Here is a 27,775-nt window from a genome sequence, read left to right on the forward strand (position 1 = left end):
ATCTCTGTGCTTTTAAAGTCCAAAGAATTGATATCAAAGGACTCACAAGATTCTAGAATTCCACTTCATAATGAGCACTCTAATTTTTTCAAGGTATAAATTCTTGAAAGTATACAGTTTAACATTTTTGTTTTATTTAACTTTCCCAGAAATTCCAGCAGCAGTACCTTATAGGAGGATGTGTGAGTGGCGATATGAACCATGTGCTACTCCATGTTTTAAAACTTGCAGTGATCCTGATGCACTTGCATGTAAATTTCTTCCACCGTAAGTAGCATGTCCTAGTTCAATGGGCAGTTTACATGATACATAAATTGTAACTTCAATTAATACTGGTTTTAGTGGTTTAAAAGGCTCCTTTAAATATTGAATGTAAGAAAACTTAGGACCTCAAGCACTTGAAGAAAAATTAGAAAAAATCTAGGCTGGTCTAATAGAGGAATGAATATCTTTTACAATATCCCTGACAAGAGGTTATTCAGACTTTTCCCTATTTTTTTTTTGGGTGGGGCAATGAGTGACTTGCCCAGGGTCACACAGCTAGTAAGTGTCAAGTGTCTGAGGCTAGATTTGAATTCAGGTTCTCCTGAATCCAGGGCCAGTGGTTTATCCACTGTGACACCTAGATGCCCCCCCTTTTAAATTCTAAATTTCTTTTCTTTTTTTTTCTTTTTGGTGGGGTAATGAGGGTTGAGTGACTTGTCCAGGGTCACACAGCTAGTAAGTGTCAAGTGTCTGAGCAGACTTTTCTTGAATACAGCATGACATAGTAGATAGGGAACTAGGCTTTGAGTGAAGAAGATTTTGTTCTGAATCCTGTCTTAGATACCTCATGTCTGTGAGCACTTGGGCAAGTCAGTTAACAGGTCTGAGACCTCAGTTTCCTCATCTGTAAAATGAAGGGGTTAGACTCTGTGGTCTTTACAATCCATTTCATCTTTAAAGCTATGATCTGAGGACTTCCACTGATGATGTATTCACAATATAACAAGACAGGGGGCAGCTAGGTGACACAGTGGATAGAGCACCAACCCTGGAGTCAAGAGGACCTGAGTTCAAATCCGACCTCAGACACTTGACACTTACTGTGTGACCATGGGTAAGTCACTTAACCCACATTGCCCAACTAAAAAAACCCAAACAAACAAACAAAAAAACCCCATAACAATGTAACAAGACAGATCATAGGACTGTACAATTGTCTGCCTAGAATTAGAAGGGATCTTAGAAGTCATAAACCCCCTCACTTAAACTGAATCTCAAGGAGTTCAAATGACTTGCTCAAGGTCACACAGGGAACAAGATGCAAAGCCAGGTTTCAAGCTTAGGTTCTGGGACTGATTCTAATGTAAGAATTCTTTCCACTGAACTCCACAGGAAGGCAATTCCATTTCAAAGCATCTCGAATCTTCAGAATTTTCATCTTTATATCATGCTACATTCCTTCTCCTTATAGTTTCCACCCACTGGTCCTAGTCCTAACCTTTAACTTTATGAAGAAGAAATGTGTTCCTTCATCCATGGAATGGATCTTCAAGTATTTGAGGGCAGATATCCTGTGTCCCTTTCTCTAAGCTAAACATTCACAATTCCTTCCACTGTTAACCATATGATATGTTTTCTTGGCACTAGTATCCTCCTCTACATTATTTACATCAGAAAATATGGCAGCCAGAAACAGTATAGTGCACTAAAGTATTATATATAGTATAAGTGCTATAGTATAGGTTTAGTGTATAGTACTATACCATATATATGTGTGTATATATATATATATATATATATATATATATATATATATATATATAGCTATATATTATGTACCTAGTTGTACAACATATGGTACTAGATATACAAAGTACAGCACTATACATTTTATATACTATACGCTGAATCTATACATTATATACACCAGGGCTTCTTAAACTTTTTCCACTCATAACCCCTTTTTTTTCTTTTCTTTTCTTTTTTTTTTTGGTGAGGCAATGGGGGTTAAGTGACTTGCTCAGGGTCACACAGCTAAAAAGTGTCAAGTGTCTGAGGCCGGATTTGAACTCAGGTACTCCTGAATCCAGGGCCGGTGCTTTATTCACTGTGCCACCTAGCTGCCCCCCGTAATCCCTTTTTGCCCAAGAAATTTTTACATGACCCTGGGTATATAGGTCTATAAAATAGGTACACATAAACTTTTACTTTTGCCAAATTTTTCATGACCCCACATTCAGTTATATAAACCCATGACCCACAGTTTAAGAAGTTAGGGTATATACCATACAGTGTATCTATATATTGTATATCATATACATTATATCTATATACCATATATTATGTACCATTTATATCAGATATGTATACAGGGCATAGCACTATACATTACATAGATGTAATATATAACACTATACAAAATATCCAGCATACGTTGTATAGATATAACATATCTACAAAATTTTGTATAGCTACATTGTGTCTCTATTGCTGCCACCACACATCGTATGGATACAATGCATAGATACAGTATATTTGCCAAATATCACATGGATATGTTGTATCTATACATGATAGACACCAAACACTATATAGATGCAATGCATAGCATGCACATGATATAGATACATTGTATGTATGAAATATTGCAGGGCACATTGTATCTATACATTGCAGCCACCACACTGTATAGATACAATGTATAGCATACACACATATAGATACAGTATAGCTGCCAAATATGCAGATACATTGTATCTACAAATTGCAGACACCACACACCATATAGATACACTGTATAGCATGTACACGGTATAGACATATCGTATCCCATCTGCAACATGCCTGAGAAATAGTCATTCAGCCTCTATTTGGAGATTTCCAGGTTCAAGAAACCTAGTCCTTCCAAAGCCAAGCATATTCATGTTTCTACAGGTCTAATTGTGTGCAGCTTTTTCATTATATAAAGATAAAATATGCTTCAATTCAATTTCCACCCACTGCTCCTGCTATGGTCCTCTGTGACATGTTTAACCAGTCTCCCAGATGAAACCCCTTCAAATAATTGAAGGCATCTATGTTAAATACATTAAAAAATGATGCTGAGGGGCAGCTAGGTAGCACAGTGGATAGAGCACCGGCCCTGGAGTCAGGAGGACCTCAGTTCAAATCTGGCCTCAGAAGCTTGACACTTACTAGCTGTGTGACCCTGGGCAAGTCACTTAACCCCAATTGCCTCACCAAAAAAAAAAAAAATTTAAAAAAAAATGATGCTGAGAGAGCAACTTATCCATCTAATTTCTAAATAAACTCCTTTAAAAAGAGAATAATTAAATAATTAAGAATAGTAGCAATGATTTTTATAGCTTTGTTGTTGTTGTTTTTTTTCCCTTTTTGGTGAGGCAGTTGGGGTTGTGACTTGCCCAGGGTCACACAGCTCGTAAGTGCCAAGTGTCTGAGGACAGATTTGAACTCACATTCTCCTGAATTCAGAGCTGGTGCTTTATCCACTGCACCACCTAGCTGCCCCCGACTTGTATAGGTTTTTGAGATTTACACAGCACTTAATATAAGGAATAACTAACAAAGATTTGTAAAGTAAAATGGGCCTTGTAAGAATCTTGAGTTCCACAGCACCAAAGAACTTCAGGTGAAGTTTGGCTGACCACTTACCCAGAATATTATAGAGAAGATTTGTGATTGATCAAAGGATTAGGGTACAATATTCCCTTTAATACTCAGATTCTGTGATTTTTTATAGAAAAAAAAAAGCATAAGGGGGGGGCAGCTAGATGGCGCAGTGGATAGAGCACTGGCCCTGGAGTCAGGAGTACCTGAGTTCAAGTCCGGCCTCAGACACTTAACACTTACTGGCTGTGTGACCCTGGGCAAGTCACTTAACCCCAATTGCCTCACTAAAAAAAAAAAAAGAAAAAAAGCACAAGGGAAAGTAGAAAATGGGGATAATAATTCTTTTAGAAAGGAATAATTAATAGCTAGCTAGCTTTGGAGTCAAGAAGATCTGGGTTCAGGTCTTGATCCTAACACATAATAGCTATGTGACCTTGAGGAAGTCACTTATTGCCTCGGGAACCCAGGACAACTTTATAGGATAATACAGCACAAATTGCTGCTCTGCATTGTGGGAGGAAAAGTCCCAGAAGTTCCCTGCACTAATGAAATCATAGGTTCAGACTATTCCAACCCTCAGTCCTTAATGTCCACCATCACCAAACTGCATTTGAATAGGATATCCTCCACTGGCAAGAAAGGTTGGTTATCCTGTTCTGTCATTTATTTAATAGGTGCCAGTCCTATCATGAAATGGCCCATGATGGCATGTAATATGTTATGTCTGATGTCATATTAAGAATATAATACATTTTATGCCATATAGGTGAACCTGGGCCTTGCCAGTTTGGGGGTTGGCAGGACCTGAATGAAATATAGTGAGATCATGATACACAGACCAAATGAAAGTTGTGAAATGAGCAGTTTATTTAATTGATCATCCTGGTCATTTCCAGAAGAAAACGCTTAGGTGGCACAAATAACTAAGAGCAAAAAGACTCTAGTAAAATCTGAGACCACTATGATTTTCTTTTTATTTTGAGCCTTCAAGAATAGTTCCACCAATGGGCTGAGTGCCCCCTAGTGGCAGTTTTAGCCTTAATCACAGGCTCATTGGTTTCAGGGCAAAAGTGAGTCTAGGATCATGGATTTCAAAGTGGGCAGAAGCCATCCCATCTAACCCTCTCATTTTACAGATGAAGAAGCTGAAATCTATCCATTTCCTTAATGTTGAATACTTAATAAGGAGCAAAGCATGGATTTGCTTCTAGATTTTTGAATCCAGATGCATTTATTTTTCTACTATTTCATGCTAACTTTCATTTTAATCAATTAATCAGCTAATTATTGAATTGTAAAATTTTACACTTTTAAAAGACCTTGGACATAACATCCTAGAAAGCTCTCATTTTATAGGAGAGGAAAGTAAATAGAAATGAAGACTGAATCTTTGTAGAGAGTATCAGTGAATTTATATCCCAGGTTTACATATAGATCTATACATCCTGACCTAGTCTCTCTCCTGAGCTCAGGGCTCATATTAACAATTGCCAGATTAATGTTTTTAATTATACCTCCCATTTTTGCTGGGGGAGGGGAGAAATTAGATCTATTATTTTTCCTATTTATTTATTCATTCATTCATTTATCTATTTATTTACCCATCCATCTATTTATTTATTCATTTATTTATTTAAAGTTTTGAGTTCCAAATTCTATCCCTATCTCATTCCCTCCCTCCGTACCCTTCCAACTCCCTGAGGTGATGAGTAATCAGATATAGGTTATACATGTACAATTATGTAAAACATGACCATATTAGTCATTTTATATGAAAGGACTCAAGTCAAAAAAAAAAAAAGAAGAAAATGCAAAGTAGCATGTTTCCGTCTATGTTCAATCAATATCAGTTCTTTCTCTGGAGATGGTTAATATGCTTCATCATTAGTCCTTTGGGATTGTCTTGGATCATTGTATTGCTAAGAGTAGTTTAGTCATTCACAATTGCTCATAGAACACTAATGCTGTCACTGTGCACAATGGTCTCTTGGTTCTGCTCACTTCACCATACATCAGTTTATATAAGTCTTTCCAGGTTTTTCTGAAATTATCCTGCTCATTATTTCCCAGAGCGCAATAATATTCTACCACAATCACACACCATGGCTTTTTCAGTCATTCCCCAAATGATGGGCTTTCCCTTGATCTCCAATTCTTAGCCACCACAAAGAGTTGCCATAAATCTTTTTTGTACAATTTTTTCCTTTTCTCTTTTTCACAGTTACTATTGTTAATTGTTTCCCTCCATCCTATTCCATTCCCCATGATATTTACTCTATTATCTATCTTCTTTCACCCTATCCCTCCTTAAAAGGAATTTGCTTTTGAATGCCCTCTCTGCCACTCTGCCTTTCCTTCTTCCACCCCTCCCTCATTATCCCCTTCCCCTTCTATTTTCCTGCAATGTTAGATGGATTACTCCACCCAATTGAGTGGGTATGTTAATCCCTCCTTGAGCCAGCTCTGTTGATATTGAGCCAAGTGTGAGAATCATTCACTACCCAGTTCCTTCACCTATCTTCCCTCACTCCATAAGTCCTTTCCTGTTTCTTTCATGTGGGATTTCACCTCCTTCTACCTCTCCCCTTTCACCTCCCCCAGTGAAGTCCTCTCACCCCTCAGTTTTATTCTAAAGATGTCATCATGGGGCAGCTAGGTGACATAGTGGAAAAAGCACCCACCCTGGATCCAGGAGGACCTGAGATCAAATCCAGCCCCATCACAAGACACTCACCCACTGCTTATCCCCAGGCATGTCACCCAACTCCAACCACCACCCCCCCCCCCGCCCCCCGCCCCCGCCAAAAAAAGAGATAAACGAAAGAAAAATGCTTTACAGATATTGGCCCTTCATAATCTATTCCCACCTGTGCCCTCTGTCTAAATTTATTTCTATCATCTTCCCAAACACTGAGACATTTCTTATGAGTCAGATTTATCATCTTCCCATATAGGAATGTAAGCATCTTAACCTTTTAACATCCCTCTTAATTTCTTTTTCCTGTTTACCTTTTTATGCTTCACTAGGGTCTTGTATTTGAAAGTCAGATTTTTCATTCAGTTCAGGTCTTTTCATCACGAATTCCTGAAAGTCCTCTTTTTCATTGAAGTCCCATTTCCCCCCCCCCTGAAAGATTATACTCAGTTTTGCTGGGTAGGTGATTCTTGGTTCTAATCCCAATCCCTTTCCCCTCTGGAATATCACATTCCATGCCTTCTGAACCTTTAATGTAGAAACTGCTAGATCTTATACTATCCTGACTGTGGCTCCACAGTACTTGAATTGTTTCTTTCTGGCTGCTTTTAATATTTTCTCCTTGGGAGCTCTGGAATTTGGCTATGATATTCCTGGGCGTTTACATTTGGGGATCTCTTTCAGAAGGTGATTGGTAAATTCTTTCAATTTCTATTTTGCCTTCTGCTTCCAGAATACCAGGACAATTTTCCCTGATGATTTCCTGGAAGATGATGTTGAAGTTCTTTCCTTGATCATGGTTTTCAATTAGTCCAGTAATTTTCAAATTATCTCTCCTGGATCTATTTTCCAGGTCAGCTGTTTTTCCAAGGCTATATTTCCCATTGCCCTCTATTTTTTTATTCATTTGTATTTGCTTTATTGTATCTTGATTTCTCATAAAGTCATTTGTTTCTCTGCTCAATCCTAATTTTTAAGCAATGATTTTCTTCAGAGAGCTTTTGTACCTCCTTTCCCATTGGCCAATTTGGCTTTTCAAGCTGTTGACATTTTTTTTTCATGACCCTCCTTCATCACTCTCATTTCTCTGTCCATTTTTTCCTCTACTTCTCTTATTTTTCCCTCTATTTCTCTTTATCTTCCAAGTCCTTTTTGAGTGCTAATATTGCCTGAGACCAATTCATATTTTTCTTGGAAGCTTTTGTGATGTTTAGAATCTAAATGTGGGTCCTAATCTGCCCCCCCCAGTTTTGGTGGGGGGGGACTGGCTAAGATTTACTGATAAATTCAGCAAGAGTTTAGGCTTTTAAGGATTTATTAAAGTGTATTAGAAGTTAGTGAAGAGAGAGAATGGAAAACCCTAGTTTAGATCTATGCAGTATGGCCAAAGAGAAACCCTTGCTTTTTCTAGCAGTCCACGTGAAGTCCCCCACCACGCCAAAGTCCTGGACGAAAAGGGAGACCCTCCATTTCTCCATCTGCCACCACCAAGCCAGTTCTGCACGAAAAGAGGAAGATTCAGCAAGCCAGCCTCACCTTCCTACTTCCTGTCTCCTTCCCCGAAAAGGGAGGTCCTTCAAGATGATTGGTTGTGGGTCATCTCCTGCTGATATCAGTGGTCCACAGCCTCTGAGAACAACACCCCACTCAGGGTGGGCCAGGCATGGTCTCAATTTAATCAACCTTAAGTAGGTTCAACTTATGAGAACAACACCCCACTCAGGGCCAGCCAAGTGTGGTCTTGATTTAATTATTCTTAAGTAGATTCTCAGTTAGTTTCTCAGTCTCACCAAATTCAATCAATTCCAAATCAATATTCAGGTGGGACCCCTGGGCATCTGCCAAAGTCCATTATTTTATCAAACTTCAGATGTAGGAGCCCTGACGTTGCTATCCTCTTCTGAGGGTATACCACTATCTCCCTTGTCACTAAAGAAACTTTCCATGGTCCTCATCTTTCTCCGTCTGTTCATCTCGACAGTCTTTTACTTGACTTTTAAAGTGGGGCACTACTTCCAGGATGTACTGTTCCAAGCTTCAGGGGATCTAAGGTGGTGTTTAAGGAGGGGCAGGTTCTTCACTCACCTGGCCTGTTCTCTGGTCCATAGATAACCCCAGGACAACTTGCCAATTAACTAAGCAGCAAAACTTTGTGTGCTGTGGTTGTTAGCTCTGATGAGGCTGCAACGCTCCCCCACCTGGGCCACCACCACTCAAGCCTACCTCCTGGTTCCCAGGAGGGGCAAAACACCCAAGTTCCATCTCAGCACCAGCAGAGACCCCTGTGATCTCCCTCCTGCCAAGGGCTCAGCCCTCTCACCAGATTGTGAGCTTAGTTTCAGATGACACTGGCACTGCAGCTGATTCAGAGGCTCCAGTAGTCTCTTTCTCTTGTGAGGCCTGCCTGAGACTGGATCTCTGTCAGCGTGACCTCAGGTTTGGACTCCACTCCCACCTCAACACAGCAGCCCCCTCTTGCCAACCTTCTAAGCTGTATTTGGCTGGAAAATAATCTCAGCCCATTTTTTTTTGTGGGTTCTGCTACTCCAGGAATTGTTCTATGGCATTATTTGGAGATATTTTGTCATGAGTTACGAGAGCTTACTGCCTTTCCTTTGCCATCTTGGCTCCACCCTGGAAGTCTCCTAGATCTATTATTTCACTGGTATTGGAAATATGCCTTGAGGAAACACAAGCCCTCTCAATGTAGACTGTCACCTATTTTAAACTATATAGTCTCAGAGTGTTGCCTGGGAGGTTGAGTCTGAGAAGTTAAGGGACTTGCTCAGGACTACATAGCCAGTATGAATGATTTTATACTAAACATGTCCAAAACAGAACCCAAATCCACCTCTCTTCCATACTTTCTATCTAGGGTACCACAATTCCCCCAGTTACCCAGTTTTGCAAATTTATGTCTTCCTTGCTTTCCCAGTCTCATTCATTTCAATTTTGCCAGCTTTGGAGAACTTGGTCTCCACAACATTTCTTACATATGTCTCCTTTCTCCACTCACATGATCACTTCCCTAGTTCAGTCCTTAATCACCTCTAGCCTAGAAAAGGCAATAGCCTCTTAATTGGTCTTCCCACCTTTACTCTCTCATTTTGTCATCTTCCAGAAGCTGCCAAATTTCTATTCCTAAAATGCATGTTTGAACATGCCACTTTCCTGAGTTAAGAAGCTCCAGGAGTCCCTATTGTCTCTATGAAAAATAGACAATCCTCCTTCTGTCATTGGAAGTACTTCACAATTGGGGCTGGGCCACCTTTCTAGCTTTATTATATGTGGCTTTCCTCAATGACCTACCTGCTATTCATGTGTACAGCATTGCATCTCCCCTCTTTACCTTTGACTAGGCTGTCCTTCATGCCTGGAATGCTCTTCTGCCTCAAATTTGATATTCTTTCTTTCCCTCAAAGCTCAACTAAAGTAACTCCCTTATCCTCTTATTACATTGTATTTACTGTATATACATTTTGTATTTCCTTAGATGTGTTATTTCTCCCTATAGAATATAACTCCTCTTAAGGGTAGAGACTTTCTGTTTTATTTTTGTAGTCCAATCTGGAATGTATTTAGTGCTTAATAAATATTTTTGATGGACTGGCTTAAGAAGAACATGAACAAGTGTTGTTGTTTTTTTAAATTCCGCTGACATAATTAACAATAAGGTATAGAAACATCCTTAAATAACACTGAGTGACAGGAATATGTTGAGAACATTGTTAAAGTTATACAGCAGTCTCTGCCACTTACTAGTATGTGAATTTAGGGGAAGAATACATGAGATGCAATTCTCAAGGAAAAAGGTGTAAAAGTTGTCAAAAGTTTAACTAGGGCCATAAAGGAACTTTTGGAAGATAATACCTCAGTTAAATATATTACAGCAGTTTTTCAGACCATAGACATTTAATAAATATTTTTTTCACTCATTATGATTCTATTTTTTCTTACTTCAAGAGAGATACTCATGCCTTTTTAAAATTCATATTTAAAGGGTTGAAGGATGCTTGCCATACTGTCCTAAAAACATGATCCTTGATGAAGTCACACTTAAATGTGTTTATCCTACAGACTGTGAGTATATAGTATCTTTTATTGCGTAGAAATCATTATTTGTTTCTCTATTTAGTGGCTAATAAGTTTCATACCATCAGTCATCTGTTACAGTTTCATCCCTTTTCCTTGGTTCCATGGTTGATATATATTCATGTTCATTTTACAATTTCTTATCATTATTCCTTCGTTGTAAAGTACATTTTGATCCCTAAGACCCCTACATCAGTGGCTTTCAGTGTGGGAGCCAAGGACCTGAAGGAGGCCCTCAGGTTTATTGTAATGGGTTAAAGAATCCTATGTACATAAATCCTTCCTATTCTGATCTTTAGCTTCTAAAATAGATGCAACAAGACTCAGTATAATAAAAACAGGCAGACATAGCTCTGTATATGGAATGGTAGCATATATGCCCTAACAGAGAGCAATGGACTTGGTTGTATCAATTTATTCATATTTGTAAATATTGTTTCCTATGATCGAATGGAAGCCCCTTAAAGGCAGGGATGGTTTCATTTTTATCTTTATATACTCAGCACCTAGCACAGTGTCTAGCACATAGCAGGCATTTAATAAATGTTTTGGATGAGATTTAATTGGTTAGATTACAGTCAAAAGGATTTGGGTTCAAATCTTGCCTCAGAAATATAGTAGTTGTACAATGCTGGGTAACTCCCTTAACCTCTCTGACCTTCCGTCTTACCTGTAAAATGGGTAGAATCACAGCATCTACTTCATAAAGTTATTGTGAAAAAGAGCATTGGCTTCAGATGCAGAAGACCTGGATTCAAATCCCACTTCTGACATTACTTATGTGGGGATGGAGAGAGGGACTGGACCTGTGATTTCATTTGTACTAGAAACCAGTGACGGTTAGCACCTTCTCTGCAGCTTCCTGGGGGCACTGAGAAATTAAGTGACTCACTAGTATAAATAAGAATCAGGACTTGAACCCAGTTCTCTCATACCACTATACCATGAGTTATATGACCTTGGGCACATCACTTAACTCACCCGTGCCTCAGTTTCCTCATTTTTCAAATAAGGACATTAGATTATTTGGCCTCTGTGGTTCTGTCTAGTTCTAGCTCTAGCATGTATATGTGTGCATATGTATGCATGTATACATAAAATCTCACTTTATAAATTATCATCTATATCTATATCTGTATCTGTATCCACATTTATATTTCTATATCTACATCTATATCTGTATCTAGTCCACTTACCTTCATGTTGGGTTCATTGAAGTCTTTTGAAGTTATCAGGGTTCTCCATGCTCAAATAAGGTTGGGACCTTCTATACTGTTTGAATTATGGTGAGCCTCATCTTACAGAAATATGATTTAAAAAGCTAATATTTGTTTCTTTGTAGGCATCCCTGTGCCAGTTACAGATGTTGTAACAGTCAAGCCTCCCAAGCCAGTGGAAACAGGTATTTTTGGCAGCAGGAACATTAAAAATCACATTATGCAGCAGTTGTATCATTAACTACTATTGCCTCAACTCTCCCATATACCATCTCCTGTGACTATCCCATTTATTTTGATAATGAGAAAACAGGAAGTTGATAAACTTCTTATTAAGAGAAGCTATTCTGCCCAGAATACAAGAGGTCACATGTGGAAAATTCTTTGTGAATGTGCTTTAGAAATGTGGGCAATTGTTAGAAAACAAGGTGTGAGGTTAGCATGTTGTATGGTAGAAAGGCTATTGAATTTGAAGGCAGAGGATGTGGCTTTAATCTCACTCATTGATTTCAGGCAAGGCCCTTAACATTTCTGGGCTTCGGTTTACTCCCTTGAAAAATGAGTTTCTTCATCTGTCAAGTGAGATTAGATACCCTCAGCCTGACACTCTAGCTTGAAATCTGCATTTTCTATATAGTGCTCTCAGACTTCACTTCTGGTACCAATTTTAATTATTCCATCTTCATTAAGAGTACTGACACTAGTAGCCCTCCTTGCCTAGAAGTGAAGCATTTCCCCAGATTTGGCTTCCATTTTCTTAATCAAAGTCTTTTATCTGGAGGGTGACTTAATGCCCATCAATATCAATATTTTCCTCTTAGCTGACATTTGAAGTCTGTCAGTAGAACAAAACCCAAAACAACAGAAAGATAGGATCATCAGATAATAAGAATGAAAGACAACCATGGGACAAACTGAAAGCTCATAATTCTAAGGAATCCCCCCCCCACCCCTTACCACCCAGAACATTAAGTGGTATTCCTGTGACAATATTAGAGTCACACAGGATTGTGATCGACTTCATGGAGCCATCAAAGTAGGTAGCCTGTGACTAAGATTTCTTGTTTACTGGTTCATACTTACCTCAAGGACAAATATTAGTAATTCTTTAAGTTTCCCAAGTTCTGCTTTAAAATTTTAAAAATACATCTGATTCAAACTGAACTTTTATCTGCTTATAGTTTTAATACCGGGGTTTATGGGGGTGTTCAGGGAAGACTAGCACCTCTGATGTGAGGGATACTGAGCTCTTTTCTGAGTTGCTTATCCACCTTTGCTGTCCACCCAGCTCTCTTCTGTGGTTCCAAGAAACTGTAGCTGTTGCAGCCACCTAAACCAGGGTGAGGTTTTGCCAACAGGCCTCAAACCCATATGTAAGGTTAAATGACTCAAATGCTATGTCCCTCAGTTTCCTTATCTATAAAATAGGAGGGTTGGAATAGATTGGCTGTTCTTGACATGAGGCCTCTTGACCCCCAAGGGGTCTGTGTATAGTTTCAGTGTGTCTATTTACTTGGATGGGAAAACTATATACTTACTTCATTATCATTGGTTTCCTTTGTAATCCTATATATTTTATTTTATGCATTTAAAAACAATTTAGAGAAGAAATCTGGCATCACCAGACCATGGTCAAAGGGTCTATGACATAAACAAAAAAGGTTAAGAATTCTGAGCCAAATGATTAAGGTTACTTTCAGCTCTCAGTTCTATTAATTAAGTGGATAGCAATCTAATAGCATGCTATATCCAAGTAATTCTCTGCCTCATGATTGTTCTGTAGCACTTACAGAACTTTTCAGCTTTTAATTAACCTTGGGCACTTTTCTTTCCTTCCCTCCCAACCATCACACACACCAAGTATTTTTTTTTTTAAATTTCTATACCATCAGTATTTTCCCTTATTCAACACTGGAATTTCTTGGAACTTCCTTTATTACTTTCTACTAAGAGTTTACTGTCACTGATCAAAGGAACAAAAACTTTACAGTTGCCCAAAAGATACTGCTATCTAATAATAATTAGAAGTCCAGCTCAAGGTTAATGCTCTGCAGAAGGAAATCATGCCTTAATTGATCAACTTTTTATGTTTAAAATTGTAGAAAATTACTTTATTCAAAACAAGGAATATCTGTACACAGCCACATTATCTTTAAGTAAAAGTGCAAAATATCTCTTTCTTTTTTCAGCATTATGAAGTAGGTCCATTGCTCTTATTTACTCTGAAGCTAGCTATTCATTCACCCTTAAGTATTTTGGGGATACTTCCAATGACCAGGAGTCAAAAATTGCTGGAGACATTGTGGAAACACATTGCACAGTTTTATTGTTTATGTAAAACTACTCCAAAATACCAGTTAGTGACCAGTTAGTCCACAGCCCCAATCATGGTACTCCTATAAGTGTTAGCTTAATAATGAGCTTCCTATATGCATTTCAGAAATGACCAGGACACATTCCACAAATTCACTGAGAGAATTTAGACTTAGGAAATTTATTAAGAAATGTCCCCAAATCCAATCTTGTAACCACTAAGGAGTCTTTTGTGATACAAGTAACATCACCAACTATAAAGACAATTTCTTTTAAAATATCAGATCAGCCTTACCTGGCTCCAAGGAGGTTAATAACTTGATCCATTTCTACATTGATGTTCTCTACAGTGCCTCCTGCCGCACACGTTCCATCTGAATGTCCCGAAGAGGGGGCTCCTACTCCTGCTTCTGAATGTGTGGTAATATATTTTAATAACTAGTTTAAAGTTCTCTTTATTATTGTACCAAAGGTCCTACCCCAGTTTTGGTTTTGCTGAAGCCCTGGTACCATCCTTTTTTTTTTTTCTTTAAAATAAAGTTTTGTTAAAAGATGGATATTGAATCTAATAAAATGAAGGTAACTTGCTTAGTAACTATTTATATTTAAATTAACTTCAAAGCACATATAATCATAACGGTTTAGGGACTGTCTTTTGTTCTTTTTCTATATGTATTCTCATCACTTAGCACATTGCCTGACATGTGGTAATTACTTAATAAAGGTTCTTTCTCCACTTATTCTCACTTACTTTTCCTTTTAGATGGTTCATTCTTCCGACTTTGCTTTTGTAGATTTGCATCATTAGATAAATATCTTCCCAGGTTTAATTGATTCCTTATATTGAGAGATCTTAATTTTCTTCTTGCACACTATTCATGTAGCAACATTTATTTGACCATTTACTTTTTGCCAGATATTTATGCTGTTTCCAGTTTTTAAAAAATCCGTTTTATACAATGTTATAAAAGCTTATGAAAGCTTTAAAAAAACAAACTTTCAGGGTGTATTCCCAGCAATGAAATAATTGGTTCAAACAGTATAATTATGTTTATAACTTGTAGTATGAACTGCCACATGGCTCTAAAAATATGTTTTATGTTTGCAGTTCTTCCCTGGAGTTTTGTTGCTTTTAATCATTTTTGCCATTTCATTGGGAATGGGGTGGTACCCTAAAAACTGTTTTATTTGATAAGTAGGAAGGTTAAGTATCTTTTTTAAAAAGTTTGTTAACAGTCTGAGGTTTTTGTTTTATAATTGTCTATTTCTTTCCTTTGATGACATACATTGTGAACTGGGAATTATCATTGTGACTTCTTAATTTTTCCTTATGTTTTTAGATGACATTTTTCTGTAATATTTATTACAAATATTTTTCTCAATTGGTTATTTTCTTTTTCTTTTAATTATAATGTTTTTGTTACAAATGATTTTTTGGCTGTTTTCAAATAGTCACATCTGTCACATCCCTAAATGGGTTTCATATTTGTCAAATTAAAAAAACCTCTCCCTTTCATAATTTAAATACTTTATTTTACATTTTTTCATATTTTGTAGGTTTGTTTTCATGTGTAAATCACTCATCTAACTGGAATTTTAGGGAGTAAGTTGTAAGATGATAGTCTAAATAACTCCCACAATATTGCCAACTAATTTTCCCAATGACATTTGTTTAGCTTCTTTTTTTGCTCTTATGCTACATTGTTTAAAATACAAATGAATAAGCCTATTATTTTTGGTGGTACTTGTATATTAACTCATTCCAATATTCCTTTTCAAAATCATTATATATCCCCTACTTTGATAATGTATTAAAAGAACTAGCCAGTCAAAGAAATGTTTCATTCAAAAAGACTTTTCAACTCCAAAGTATTTCAAAATGAAAATTGCATTTTTACATAATGTGTAAAAACAAAACATCCTACAATATTAGAATAATATGTTCCAAAGTATAAGAGGTATTCAATGAGTAAAATCAAGGAATCTTGGCTATTTTAAATAAACTATTGAAACTATTAATGGCTAGTTTGGGAGTTAGGAAGATCTGTCATCAAGACTGTCTAACCCTTTAATGATGAGGCTGTGTGAACTTAATATAGTCCAGTCCTTAAATGGGAGAAATATGGCTTGTTATCAGTGCGTATCCTTTCCTAGTGGTTGTAGTGCCTGCCAAAGTCTGTATTCTGCTAACATTTGAGAATCTGGTGTTACTACCCTACAATGAAGGGTATGAGAGAAGGATGATAGTAGAGGAAAGAAATAAATATTTTGCTGGTTTTCATATTGTCCTATTATATTCTGCCTGAAAAGTAGAAATGTACACCATATACATTTGTACGTATGAATTTATTTTATTTTTGAATCTCTTGATTAGGCAATTTATGAATTTTCAATTGGTTGAAAGGAAATTTGCATGATACACCTCAGGGAAGCAAGCATCCATGCCCTCAAATAATCCCCATGCTCTACGACTAGTGAAATTTTTTAAAATGAAAAACATCTTTGAAATTTATGAGTAAGCACTTCTATGTGACTCCATGATGGCAAAAAGGAACCAGACATGGCTCATACATTTTATTTTATTTTATTTTATTATTTTTGGGTGGGGCAATGAGGGTTAAGTGACTTGCCCAAGGTCACACCACTACTAAGTGTCAAGTGTCTGAGATCGGATTTGAACTCAGGTCTTCCTGAATCCAGGACTGGTGCTTTATCCACTGTGCTGCCTAGCTGCCCCAGCTCATACATTTTAGATACAGCTTTTAGATTATATTAAAATTAGATATTGTTTTTATACTTCTCAATTTCTATAATTAAATATGTTAAACATCATGAAATTTATGTTCGTTCTATTTAGCTCTCTTTGTGTCACAATTTAAAATTCATTTGTACTGAAGGAGGACAGCCTGGACTCCAAAAGATCTGGGTTCAAATCCTTTCTCTAATACTATTTAGAGAGGTAGCAAGGTATAGTGGGAAAATGGCCAGTTTTTAGACAACCTGAATTTATAGTTGCAGTTTTGCCACTTAATTCCTATGTGACATTGGGCCAATCTCTTAACTGCTTCATGTCTCAGCTAATTCATTTGTAAAATAAAGGTCCTAGAAGACCTCTAAGCTTCCATCCAACTCTATTATCTGTTATCCCATGCTCTATAAAGTTTACGAAATGGACACCATCATCCTTCTGTATATGGAAACATATTATTGCATAAGTAAGTTTCCTAAAGAGATACTTGGATACATTTAGTTTATACTTTTATTTTAAATTTACTTGAATCATTTATTTAGCTGTCAAAATGATGCGACAAAAAAGTGATATAGGATTAATAATTACTAGCTGATTCTGAAAACAAATACAAGCATTCTCAAAAATTCAGGCCAAAGGTGTCTGACTAATTTGGTAATTTTGGGGAATGCTAACTATAGAGGTACCTCAGATTAAGCCTGGGCCATTGCTTTTGGTCAATCATTAATTGATTATATTGTACAAGTTCTTAAGAGAAAGAATCTCAGTTACATTTTTACTTTTGATTTGTGTTGAATTTTTGCATAATTTGTATTTTTATTTGTACATTATCCTTTCTTCCTCCATATCCCTCAAATGTGTGCCTCAAAATATCCAATCAACTGCCAAATTTTATCCTACTTCTATAATTTCTCCCCATCCCTTTTTCCATACTCACATAAACTTAGGTTCTGATCACCTCTTACAATAGCCTCCTAATTGCCCTTCCTACATCCAGTCTCTGCTCTCTCCAACTCATTATCTACTCATCTGCCAAGCTGAAATACATAAAAGACAAAAATCCTGTCTTTCTCCCATCACTACTTAAAACTCTTAAATTGCTCCTTATTACTCCTAGGATACAATATAATCTACTCAATCCACCATTTTAAGCCCTTCACCTGTTCCCACTTACCTTTTGGGTCCAGTTTCATATTACTCCTTTTCATGTATTCTTTCTTCTAGTCAAATTGCCTGCTCCCTGATTTTTGCATATGCCATTCCTTCTCCTTCTTTCTAGCCCATCTACAAAGCTTTCCGATTCTCTTTTCTCACCTTCACCTCATAGAATCACTAGGTTCCTTCAAAGCACAGCTCATGTTCTACTTACCACAAGAGACCTTAAAATGAGATAACAGCTATAAATAACCCTTGACAAACCTTATATCACTATATAAATGTCAGTGGTTATTATCCCCTCATCTAGAATATTCCACCTTTTTAAAAATTACACTGCATTATGCTCTATATAGTTTGTATTTGTTTTTGTTAATGTCCTATTCCCTTTTTTGGAAAAGTGTAAGCTCCTTGAGGGAAGGGACTATTTCTTTGTATCCCTAGAGTTTACCTCAATGCCTTGTATATATTAGGGGCTCTCTCTCTCTCTCTCTCTCTCTCTCTCTCTCTCTCTCTCTCTATATATATATATATATATATATATATATATAAAATTGAATTGCTTTATAAAAGAAATGTATATCATGTTTGCTTTGGAAATAGAAATAATTTCCATTTTTACTTTATATATTTTTTCTTACTAACAGCCAGAATATATGGAACCTACATTTACATGTTACCAGTATGTATGTATTAATAAAGAATGGGTATTGTTCAACCTATCAAGCAATTGCCCAAAGGACACAACCATACCTGACTGTGGTTTTCGAGGAATGCCTGTTCAAGTGAACAATGATACCTGCTGTCCTGAATGGGAATGCCCTTGTAAGTCTAGATATGGTGTTCAGAAGTTGAGGTTGTTCATTCTCGGCATTGAAAGCCTGATCCAAAACCTAACTGTCAACAATCATGGGATCAGAGGGGCAGCTAGGTGGCACAGTGGATAAAACAACAGCCCTGGATTCAGGAGGACCTGAGTTCAAATCTGACTTCAGACTCTTGACACTTACTAGGTGTGTGACCCTGGGCAAGTCACTTAACCCCCATTGCCAAAAACAAAACAAACAAAAAACCAATAATGGGATCAGAAAATTAGAAGCTAAAAAGCAAATTTGGAGAGTGATTATTTTTGATATTTTAAAAATTATTCCTTGGGATATAATAAGATACTTTCCCCCACCCCTTTGCAGAGGCACGTGGTCTATAGGTGTAGAAAATAAAACATTTTTTTAGATTTTAAAAATATATTGATTTGTTTTGCTGATTTTTTTCCTCTTCTTTTTATTTCTTAATCCACTCTGCTATTCACTTCCTTTTTATGGCAGAGTTCATCCTATTCACATTCACACTTATTATTTCTGTCTATTTCCCTCCATCCTATTTAGCCCCTTTGTATTTTCCCCCCTTCTTTCACCCTATTCCTCCTCACCAGCGTTTTGCTTCTGACCCCTGCCTCCCCTAATCTTCCCTCCCTTCTATCAGTGCCCCTCTTTTCCTCTTATCCTTTTACTTCCCTAAAGAATAAGCTTAAATTTCTTTATCCAAATGAGCATATATGTTATTCCCTCTTTGAACCAAATATGATGAGAATAAGGTTGAAACAATGCTCACCCCTCCCTTCTTTCCCTCTACTGTAATAGGTTTTTGTGCCTCTTCATATGATGTAATTCACCCCATTCCACCTCCCCTTTCCTCTTTTCCCCATATATTCCTTTTTTTACCCCTTAATTTTCTTTATATCATCACATCAAAGGCAATTTATATTTGTACCCTCTATGTATACTTCTTCTGTCTGCCCAAATAGAGATACAGTTCTCAAGAGTTATAAATATTATCTTCCCATGTAGGGATGTAAACAGTTTAACCTTATTGAATAACTTTTTCCCCTGTTTATCTTTTTATAATTCTCTTGAATCTTGTATGTTAAGATCAAATTTTCTATTCAGTTCTGGTCTTTTCATCAGGGAACCTTGAAAGTCCCCTATTTCATTGAATGTCCATCTTTTCCCCTGAAAGAGAATGATCAGTTTTGCTGGGTAGTTGATTCTTGGTTGCAATCCAAGCTCTGTTGTCTTCCAGAATATCAGATTCCTAGCCTTGCAATCCTTTAATGTTGAAGCTGCCAGCTCCTGTGCAATCCTGACTGTGGCTTTATGATATTTAAATTGCTTCTGTATTGTTATTTGGAGTATTTTCTCCTTCACCTGATAATTCTGGAATTTGTCTATAATATTCCTTGGAGTTTTCCTTTTGGGGTCTTTCAGGAGGTGATTGGTGGATTCTTTCAATGACGATTTTATCCTCTGATTATACAATATCAGGGCAGTTCTCCTTGATAATTTCCTGGAATCTGATATCTAGACTCTTTTTCTGATTATGGCTTTCAGATAGTCCAGTAATTCTCAAATTGTCTCTCCTGGATCTCTTTTCCAGGTCAGTTGTCTTTCCAATGAGGTAATTAACATTTTCTTCTATTTTTTCATTCTATTGATTCTGTTTGACTGATTCCTGGTGTCTCATGGAGTCATTAGCTTCCATCTGTCTAATTGGAATTTTTAAGGCTTTGTATTCTTCAGTCAATCTTTGTGCTTCCTTTTCCAAGCTGTTGATTCTTTTTTCATAATTTTCTTGTGTTGTTTTCATTTCTCTCCCCATTTTGTCTTCTACCTCTTTCAACTGAATTTTAAAATACTTTTTGACCTCTTCCAAGAAGGCTTTTTGGTCTTGAGACCAATTCTTCTTCCCTCTTGAGGCTTCACATGTAAGCAATTTGAGAGTATTGTCCTCATCTGAGTTTGTGTTTTGCTCTTCCCTGTTAACACAGAAGCTTTCAATGGTAAGAGCCCTTTTCTGTTTCTTACTCATATTGTGGCTTATTTTTTAAAGTTGAGGTCTGCTCCTAGGGCACAAGGGTCACTTTTCAAGCTTCTTGTGCTGGGGAATAGGGACTGTGTCACTGGCTTTCTACTCTGAAGTCTCTGTGATCTGTGGATTCCTCACTGCCCTGGGCTTGCTCCCTGCACTTGCTCCAGGCTCTGGAGTGGTCTGCCTAGTGGTGCCTGTCCCATGGGTGGCCCTCCAGGTGGCAGCCTGCCCTCTCAGGTGTTGCTGGTGGATCTCACAAGTGGCCCACTGTGCCACCAGCTTGCTGAGCCAAGATCAAGGGGCCTCAGTTGTTCTGCTATGGCCAAGAGCTTCCTGCTGACTTGCCCAGACCCCCTCCATGCTGTGCTGTGCTGCACTGTGCTGTGCAGAGCTGTACTGCACTCCCCTTTTTCCCGAGTGATATTGACCTTTCCTGAAGTCTTCTAAATTATCTCAGGTTGGAAGATTTTATCTCTCTGTCTTTTTGTAGGTTTTGTAGTTTCAGAATCCATTTAGAGGCTTTATTTATTTATTTATTTATTTATTTATTTATTTATTTTTGCGGGGCAATGGGGGTTAAGTGACTTGCCCAGGGTCACACAGCTAGTAAGTGTCAAGTGTCTGAGGCCGGATTTGAACTCAGGTACTCCTGAATTCAGGGCCAGCGCTTTAACCACTGCGCCATCTAGCTGCCCCCTAGAGGCTTTATTTATTGTTCTTTTTGAGGGAACCACAAGAGAGCTCAGGCAACTTGCTGGCTTCTCTCTACCAACTTGGCTCTGCCTCCTTTTTATTTCTTAAAATACATTTTTCGTTATGTGATGTAGCTCTCCAGGAAAGGGAGGAGGAGGGAGATAGGGAAACTTTAGATGATGTAAAAACAGAAGATGTAAATAAAATTTATTTAAAAAAAATAGTTCATTGAAGGAGCTTTTTAAGTAGTGAGCCCTTTAATAGTGTGTTGAAAATATAAATTGAAACATCCTTTTTATCACTTTTCAGGAAGAACACCCCTAGCATAACTAAAGACAGATATTATTTCTCAGTGTTTTAGTCAAGATCAAATCTACTTAAAATTGTTTCATATATAGCTTTTTATACTTAAATAAGTTATGGAATTTTATTAAGTTCTGGCATATTTAATAATTTGTGATGATGGATTTATGCTAAATGTGAAGAATAGGATTTGAACTTTGTATATAAAATGCAGGTAGAACTTGCAATGGTGTGACTTTTTAAAATTTATTTTTTCTAATGACATGCAAATTTTTAAACATTCATTTAAAAATTTTGAGTTCCACATTTCTCTCTTTCATCCCTAATAAGGCAATCAATTTTATATAAGTTATACATGTTCAGTCATGCAAAACATATTTTCTTATTAATTATGCTGTGAAAGATCCCCAGGAAAAATAAAGAAAGTAAAAAGAAGTCAGCTTCCATCTGCATTCACACTCCATCAGTTCCTTCTCTGGATGTGGATGACATTTTTCATCATTAGTCCTTTGGTACTGTCTTAGATAATTGTATTGCTGAGAATACTTGTCATTCACAGTTGATCATTGTGCAATATAGAACAGTATATAATGTTCTGGTTCTGCTCACTTCACTTTGCATGAGATGACATGTTTTTCCAGAGTTTTTTGAAAGAATACTGCTCATCATTTCTTATAATACAAGAGTACTCTATCACAATTATATACCACAAATTGTCTAGCTATTCCCCAATTGATGGGCATCCCCACAATGTCCAATTCTTTGCCACCAGAAAAATAGCTGCTATAAATATTTTTGTACATGTAGGTCCTTTTTCTTTTTAAAAATCTCATTGGGATACAGATATAATAGTGGTATTGCTAGATGAAAGGGCATGCATAATGTTACAGCTTTTGGACATCAATCCAAACTGCTCCCAAGAATGGTTGAATCAGTTCACAACTCTGCTAACAGTGCACTGGGGTTGTGTGACATGTTTTAAAATAACATTTTCTTTTCTTGTAGACTTTTCTTGATGTCTTTTGTTTATATATCCACAATATTTTTCTGTGTATCCCTCTGCCTTCCTGATCTAAAGAGTCATCCCTATAGCAATTCTTTTTTAAAAGAAGAAAAAAGTCAGTCAAAGCTATTAAAAAAAAAATCTGACACATATATGTTCCGTACCTGTGGACCCACTACTTCTGCAAAGGAATGAGAGGAACTGTCTTCTCCTGTCTTTTCTTTAGGATCATGTTTGTTCTTTGTAATTGGACCAAGTTAGCTAATTTTAAACTGAAATTTGAAACTTTTACTTTAAATATAACATCCATTTTTCATCAGTTAGCTCTTCTTTTTTAAATACCTTATTAGGATAATTTTTATTTGTTCCTTTGGGAAAAGAGCTAAAACATAAAAAGTTTATACGTTTAGTGACTAACTATACTTTTTACTTTTTAGGTCGATGTTCAATGTTGTCAGAACTAAGCATTATTACATTTGATGGAAATAGTGCAGCACTGTCTAGTATGGCTTCCTACATCCTAGTCCAGATTCCTGGGGAAATCATAATTGCTCATATTGAGAAATGTCCCACTAAGCATGTAAGTTACTATTCACTTTTTGACTTATTTCTTGCTTTATTGATGCTTTTTATTATTTTCTAATATGCTAATCCCCATTGAGTTATCTTTGTAAAAAAGAAAAACAAAGCAAAACCAACTAAAATGTCAGCTATTTCATTCAGTATATGCATCATTCTTCGGTCATTGTCCTTGATATTTCTACAGAGAGGAAGGAATATTCTATGTCATTAGGTCTAAGATCAGAAAAGTATGTTTTCATAGAGCTTCCATTTGAATATTCTCCAATTTCAGAGAAACTCAGACCCAGAGGAATCTCAAGAGATTTTCTAAGCAAACAGTACTTTTTTTTTGTTTTGTTATTTTATTCTTAAGCAGTTACATGTAAGTAATTTTAGATGCACTTAATATTAATGGAAAAACAGTGGTTATTAATATATTCTATTTGACAATATATTTTTGTATTTTTTCAGATTGGAAATTCAAAAAGAAAGCTAGTGAGTGTTATCTAAAATTTTCATGTATTCTACTTACAGACATTATTTTATATAAAACCATAAAGTTCCCAATTTTTTGTTTCTCTCCAAAAAGGTTTCACCTGCAAAGACATCAGGCCTCTGTTTTAAGAAACTAAATATAACATCACTCACATATAACGTACTTATCAACCGTTTAACAAGAAAGGTAAGGAAATAATAATCAATGGCAATAGGAAAAATGCTATAGTTTAGAAGGTAATCAATAAAACTCACAATTTTTCCAATTAAGAGACTATACTATTGTAGACTCCAGTGCTATTAAGGTGTCTAAACAATTTTGCTCATCACCAGTTTATCATTGTTAATTAAGATTTTATCCTGTTTATAATTTTTTTCACGTAGATTATTTCATTTGAGCCTCAATGTAGTCCTGTGACGTAGGTATAACAGTGTTCCACCAACCCCTCCCCCCCCATCATAAACCCCACCCCCTGCCTTTTCTTTTTAAACAGGTGAGTAATCTGAAGTTTAGAAAGCTTTGTTAAAGTGTACAACTGGTAAATGTCGGAAGTAGATTTGAGCCCCCCCTTCTCTTCATTCCAAACAGCACATTTCCATTTCACTCCATTTCACCTTTCAGTTTAGGGATCCGTAAGTCTTTTACACACACACACACACACACACACACACACACACACACACACACACACACTCACACACATCTTATTTTAATATATATATTATATATACATACAACATGTGTTTGCATTGTACACGTGCATATGTATGTGAATATGCATATGTGTATGTATAGGTATGTATATAGCTTTTGGATCCCTATATAAGTATGTATGTATGCATATATATGCATGTACATATATATCTCTATTTGTATATATATATGTATGGATATGGGTATATACATGCATACACACACACACACATATATATATACATATATATATATATATATATAAATTAAAGTTAAATTAGGGATTTTAATTAAACCTTTAGAATGTAGAGATACTGATTTTCAGTTTATCAGTGTGTGCAGCTATCTATTGGAATTTAAAGGACAGCTAGGTAGCACAGTGGATGGAGTGCCAGGCCTGAAGTCAAAAGACTCTTCCTGGGTTGGAATCTGGCCTCAGATAGTTACTAGCTGTGTGACCCTGGGCTAGTCACTAAACCCTGTTGGCTTCAGTTTCCTCATCTATAAAAGGAGCTGGAGAAGGAAATGGCAAACCACTCCAGAATCTCTGACAAGAAGACCCCAAAAGGAATCATGAAAAATTGGACATGTCTGAAATAACTTTGGGAATGTTTTAGGTAGAAGTGGATTCTATCATCGAGTCATTACCTTTCTCAGAGAATGGCCTATCTATTGAGGATACTGGTGCTATGTATGTCGTTACCACTCCAGGAGGATTTAGAATCCGATGGGCTCATGTTACAGGAATTATAGATATTCACTATGACTTTTCATTGATTGCTAATCACAGCACAGAAGGACTTTGTGGTAAGAATTGCTTCTTAAATCTCAATTTCTTCACATTTTTGTTTTAATGAAGTTACATTTGTTATGCTTTGTACAATCTTATTTGTGCTCACTTCCCTTTCTCTCTGTCTACCATAGTGTTTGAAATTTTTCCCTCGATTACTTTCAGGATTTTACTTAACAACCACTTCTATTTACTTAAAAATCACTTTTCTTCTACATTACATGCATTTATATTTTTGTTCTTAAATCCAGGGACTATGTTTTACTCATTTCTGGCATATTCTGTATCACTTGGTCTACAATACTTTATAGATATTAGGTCCTTAATTATTATTTCTTAAATTGAGTGTTGGTCCCTATGCCCTGATTTTCTGATGTTAAAAGTGATAGTTTGCCATTCTGTTTGACTGTGGGCATGTCTTTTAAATTCTAAGTGCCCCCAAATTACTCTGTTAATCTGTAAATTTAAAAAAAAAGAGTGTTGATTATTTGCATTAGGGGAGGGAAATTTCATATTGGGATTTTCCCCAAACCAATGAAACAATGAGTCTAGATCAAATAAGGAGGCTGGGAAGTACAGTGAAAAGTACAGTGTCTCTGGGGTCAGGAGACCTGGGGTCAAATCCCAATTCTTCTCCTTCTTTTTCTTCTTCTGCTCCTTTTCCTCTTCCTTACTCCTTATTTCCCTCCTCTTCCTTCCTTCTCCTCCTTCATATGAACAGAGGTAGAAGGAACATTAGAAGCCATCTAATTCAACCTTCTCCTTTACAGAGGAAGAAACTGAGTCTCAGAAAAATTAAATAGCCTGCCTTAGAGTACACAAGTAGTAAATATCAGAGGTGAGACTGGAAAAGGAGATATTCTACATATGTGTATTCTCTAGACTTTGAAACCTATCATTTGTAATGACAGGGTCATCCCTCCCACCCCCTTTACATCATCATCTGCATTTTCATTGCTACCTCTTTAAGTGCTAAAATTATCTTTTTCTCCTTTATTATATCTTCCTTTATGTTTTCAGGTTCATGGAAATTCTAAGACCTGTTGGGTGTTCTCTAATCCTAGGACCATATTAAACCCCTTTAAAACCACATACTAAAGTGACCCAGTTATCTTCATGACCTTCAGGACACAAGCATCTTCATGACATTATTAATGTGAATTTTTTCCAGTAACTCTGATGCCTTCTTTTCAGGTGTTTGCAATGATGACCCAGATGATGATCTAAGGATGCAAAATGGTACTATCATTACAAACATGGATGACATTGGATTGTTTATTGAAAGCTGGGAAATTGATAAATTATTTGATGTTACAACAAGAAGACCTGTTAGAAATTGTACTGAGGATGATTGTAGTCACTGTGTAGAGCTGCTAAAGAAACCAGCTTTTATCCCATGCCATAAAAAAGTAAGTTGATAAAAATAATCACAATAACCTGCCACACTAGAATGGTTTGAGAGAATAACAACTAATAAATTCCTTTTTAGATGCTGATTTCCCAAAGAAATCAGAATTATCCCATCTCATGGTAGGAAAGCCCACACATGAAATCCAGTCGATCAGTCAATGAGCATTTATTAAACGGCCACTATTTTCTAGACCCTGGGCTAAGCACTGGGAATACAAAGAAAGGCAAAAAACTAAATGGTCCCTGATCTCAAGGAGTTAACAGTTAATGGGGGCGGGAAGATAAGGTCTTCTTCTATAAGGTGACATTTTCGCTGAAATTGGAAAGAAGGCAGGGAAGCTAGAATAGATGAGGATTGTTTCTGGCAAGTGAAATAGCATGGAGGGAGAACAAAAGAGGGCCCAGAAGAGACTTGGGAGACCCCGACTGTTAATCCATGAGATTCAGATGAAGGTTGACTCACCAAAGAGGACAGAGATAGGGTCATCAGATAGGTGGTAGGAAGCCAGAAAAATATGTAAAGAAGAGATAATCAAGGATAAAAGAGTGATCAACAACCGTGTTAAAGGCTTCTGAGAGGTCAAGAAGGAGGGGGATCGAGAAAAGGCCATTGGATTTGGCGATTAAGAAAGCATTGGTAATTTTGGAGACAAGTTTCATGTAAATGATGAGGTTGGAAGCCAGACTGCAAAGAGTTCAGAAGGGAGTGAGAAGGAAGGAAATGAAGTTCTTCTCAAGTTTAGCCACAAAAGGGAGGTGAGAAGTAGGAAGATTGTTTGCAGGATGGATGGGTCAAGTGAGAGTTTTTTGAAGGTTGGGAATACATGAGTATGCTTTTAGGAAATAAGGAAACATACAGTATATATAGAGATTGAATTGCACAGAGAGAAGAGTGAGAGGATGAAATCTACTGTGGAAGACAAGAAGAAATGGGATCATTTGTGCATGTGGAAGGCTTTGCATTGGCAAGGAGGAAGGCCACCTCTTAATGTGAAACAGGGATGAAATAGGAGACCAAGGGGCAGCTAGGTGGCGCAGTGGATGGAGCACTGGGCCTGGATTCAGGAGGACCTGAGTTCAAATCCAGCCTCAGACACTTAATAATTACTAGCTGTGTGACCCTGG

The 27,775-nt window shown here is 36.9% G+C and overlaps 1 protein-coding gene across 1 annotated transcript in view; it reads left to right on the forward strand.

Moving 5' to 3' along the window:
• The window catches only part of OTOGL (otogelin like), a 201,962-nt gene that overhangs the window by 137,503 nt on the left and 36,684 nt on the right, over positions 1-27,775 (forward strand). The window contains 10 exon segments of the mRNA XM_043968164.1: positions 150-267; positions 10,311-10,390; positions 11,745-11,804; positions 14,283-14,353; positions 18,484-18,661; positions 23,138-23,280; positions 23,733-23,756; positions 23,851-23,943; positions 25,068-25,257; positions 26,435-26,649. Of these exon segments, the coding sequence (XP_043824099.1) occupies positions 150-267; positions 10,311-10,390; positions 11,745-11,804; positions 14,283-14,353; positions 18,484-18,661; positions 23,138-23,280; positions 23,733-23,756; positions 23,851-23,943; positions 25,068-25,257; positions 26,435-26,649 (1,172 nt within the window).

Source organism: Dromiciops gliroides, chromosome 5 (genome assembly GCF_019393635.1).
Source record: "Dromiciops gliroides isolate mDroGli1 chromosome 5, mDroGli1.pri, whole genome shotgun sequence".
Classification (NCBI taxonomy): domain Eukaryota; kingdom Metazoa; phylum Chordata; class Mammalia; order Microbiotheria; family Microbiotheriidae; genus Dromiciops; species Dromiciops gliroides.